The sequence below is a fragment of the Chiloscyllium plagiosum genome, unplaced genomic scaffold (assembly GCF_004010195.1).
Source record: "Chiloscyllium plagiosum isolate BGI_BamShark_2017 unplaced genomic scaffold, ASM401019v2 scaf_23737, whole genome shotgun sequence".
NCBI classification, from domain to species: Eukaryota; Metazoa; Chordata; class Chondrichthyes; order Orectolobiformes; family Hemiscylliidae; genus Chiloscyllium; species Chiloscyllium plagiosum.
This window is the reverse complement of record NW_025169303.1, coordinates 1-1743: the sequence shown is the minus strand read 5'-3', so window position 1 is coordinate 1743 and position 1743 is coordinate 1. Positions and strand designations below refer to the sequence as shown.

The following is a 1743-nucleotide window of genomic DNA, read 5'->3' as shown; positions in this document are numbered from 1 at the left end:
GTGAGAGTGAGTGTGAGAGTGAGTATGAGTGAGTGATAGAGCAGGCTCCCAGTTTCCGGCCTGTGCTCCTGTTCCCGTTCCTCTCGCTGCTGTCTCTCTGTCCTGAGGGAACCTACCTTTCCTCTTCCTGCAGCCCCTCCTGCCACAGTGCAGACCGGTGAGAGTGGCTAAAGCAATGCAGAGAATGATCAGGCTGACGATGATAGAGCCCCAGAGCCATGGAGACTTCCGGAGGATCTCAATCCAGCCTGCAGACAGACAGAGGGGGGGGGGGGGGAAACAGGGTCAGGAAGGTTCACAACGTGAGTTACCTCAACTCCCTGCCTCCTGCCCTTCCTCCTCGCCCCCTTCCTCCCTCTAAAACCCCTCTCTCTCTGTCTCAGCCTTGAATACCCTCAATGTCGCACCCTCCTGCCCTTTCCCCTTCAATCCCCCTCCTGCTCCCTCTCTGTCTCAGCCTTGAATACCCTCAATGCCCCAGTCTCTGCGATAAAGAATCCCACAGATTCACTCCCCGTTCCCCCTGGAGGGTGAAGGGGTTTCACCCCCATCTCCCTCTTTAATAATGGGGTGACCCCCCCCCCCCCCCCCCACACTCTGGATCGCAGATTCTGCCACACGGCAGGTGGGCGGTGGGTGGAGCGGGGAATCCATCTTTCCTTGTTGAATCTTGTCTGTTTCAATCTGGTCGTCTCTGGTTCATCTAAATTCCTGACAAAGCCAGATCCCAACTGACCCGCCCTCTCCCTCATCAGACAATCCCTGCATCCCTGGGATCGGCCAAGTGAACCTTCTCTGGACTGCCCACGATGGCTGGTCCATCCCTGCTTGGATACAGAGCCCCGAGTATTCACGGTATTCCAGCTGGAGTCTGACTCGTGCAGTTTTGGTAAAATCTCCTGGATTTTACATTCCATTCCCCGTCAAATCCACTCCCAGGATCCGTCTGGGGTCTAACTGAGCATCTACACAATCGCAGCCAATCCCTCCCTCATGACCTTCCTCGTGTGGTGATGAGTGAGTGAGGGAGTGAGGGAGTGGGTGAAGGGATGAGGGAGTGAGGGAGGGAGTCAGTGAATGAGGGAGGAAGTAAGTGAGTGAGTGAGTAAGGAAGTGGGACAGTGAGTGGGGGAGTGGGAGAGACAGCACTGACACTGTCCCTCCCTGGGGATTTGCCTCTGGCCACGATGCCACTATACCTGAATCCTTCCGGAGCTGAGTCTCCTTCAGCCATTCCAGGGTCTGGTGCCCCACCAGGCAGGTGAAGTTATACCCACTGTGCCAGTCTCGTGATGGCACAGAGAGCTGGCTGACTGTGTGGAAGGTCCCATGAGGGTCTGGTGTTACTGGGAAAGTAGTCACTCCCTCAGAGAGCTCCCGGCCCTGGCTCCTCCAGCTCAGGTAGACATCTCCCGGGTAGAAGCCAGACACGAAGCAGGCCAGTGTAGTGTTCCCTCTGCCAGGGAGCTCTCCCTCCTCGTCCTCATCCTCCGTCTCTATCACCAGCGCCTGGACAGAGGGCTGCTTCCAAAGCTGGGCTGCAGTGGCACAGGAAGATCCCATTCAAACAGCACTCCCCAAGAAGTGAAGGTAGTTATCACGAAATAGCGCCAACTCCACCCCTCCCCTCCACCAACTTGATGGAGAGGGTCGCTCCAGGAGGAATATTCCCCATCAGTGATCCCGTCTGGGTCACCATGTCCGCTCTCCCAGCCCCTAACCCACCCCCCAAAACAACATCCC

General features: G+C 56.9%; 1 gene segment (V, D, J or C); it reads right to left on the bottom strand.

The window, feature by feature from the left end:
- Positions 1–116: 116 nt before the first annotated feature.
- Positions 117–1624, bottom strand: LOC122545257 (the record flags this gene model as incomplete). The annotated part of the segment is given in 2 exon segments: positions 117–248; positions 1200–1624. Coding segments are annotated over 2 exon segments (496 nt in total), but the record flags the coding sequence as incomplete, so codon positions are not given.
- Between the last annotated feature and the right edge of the window lie 119 nt (positions 1625–1743).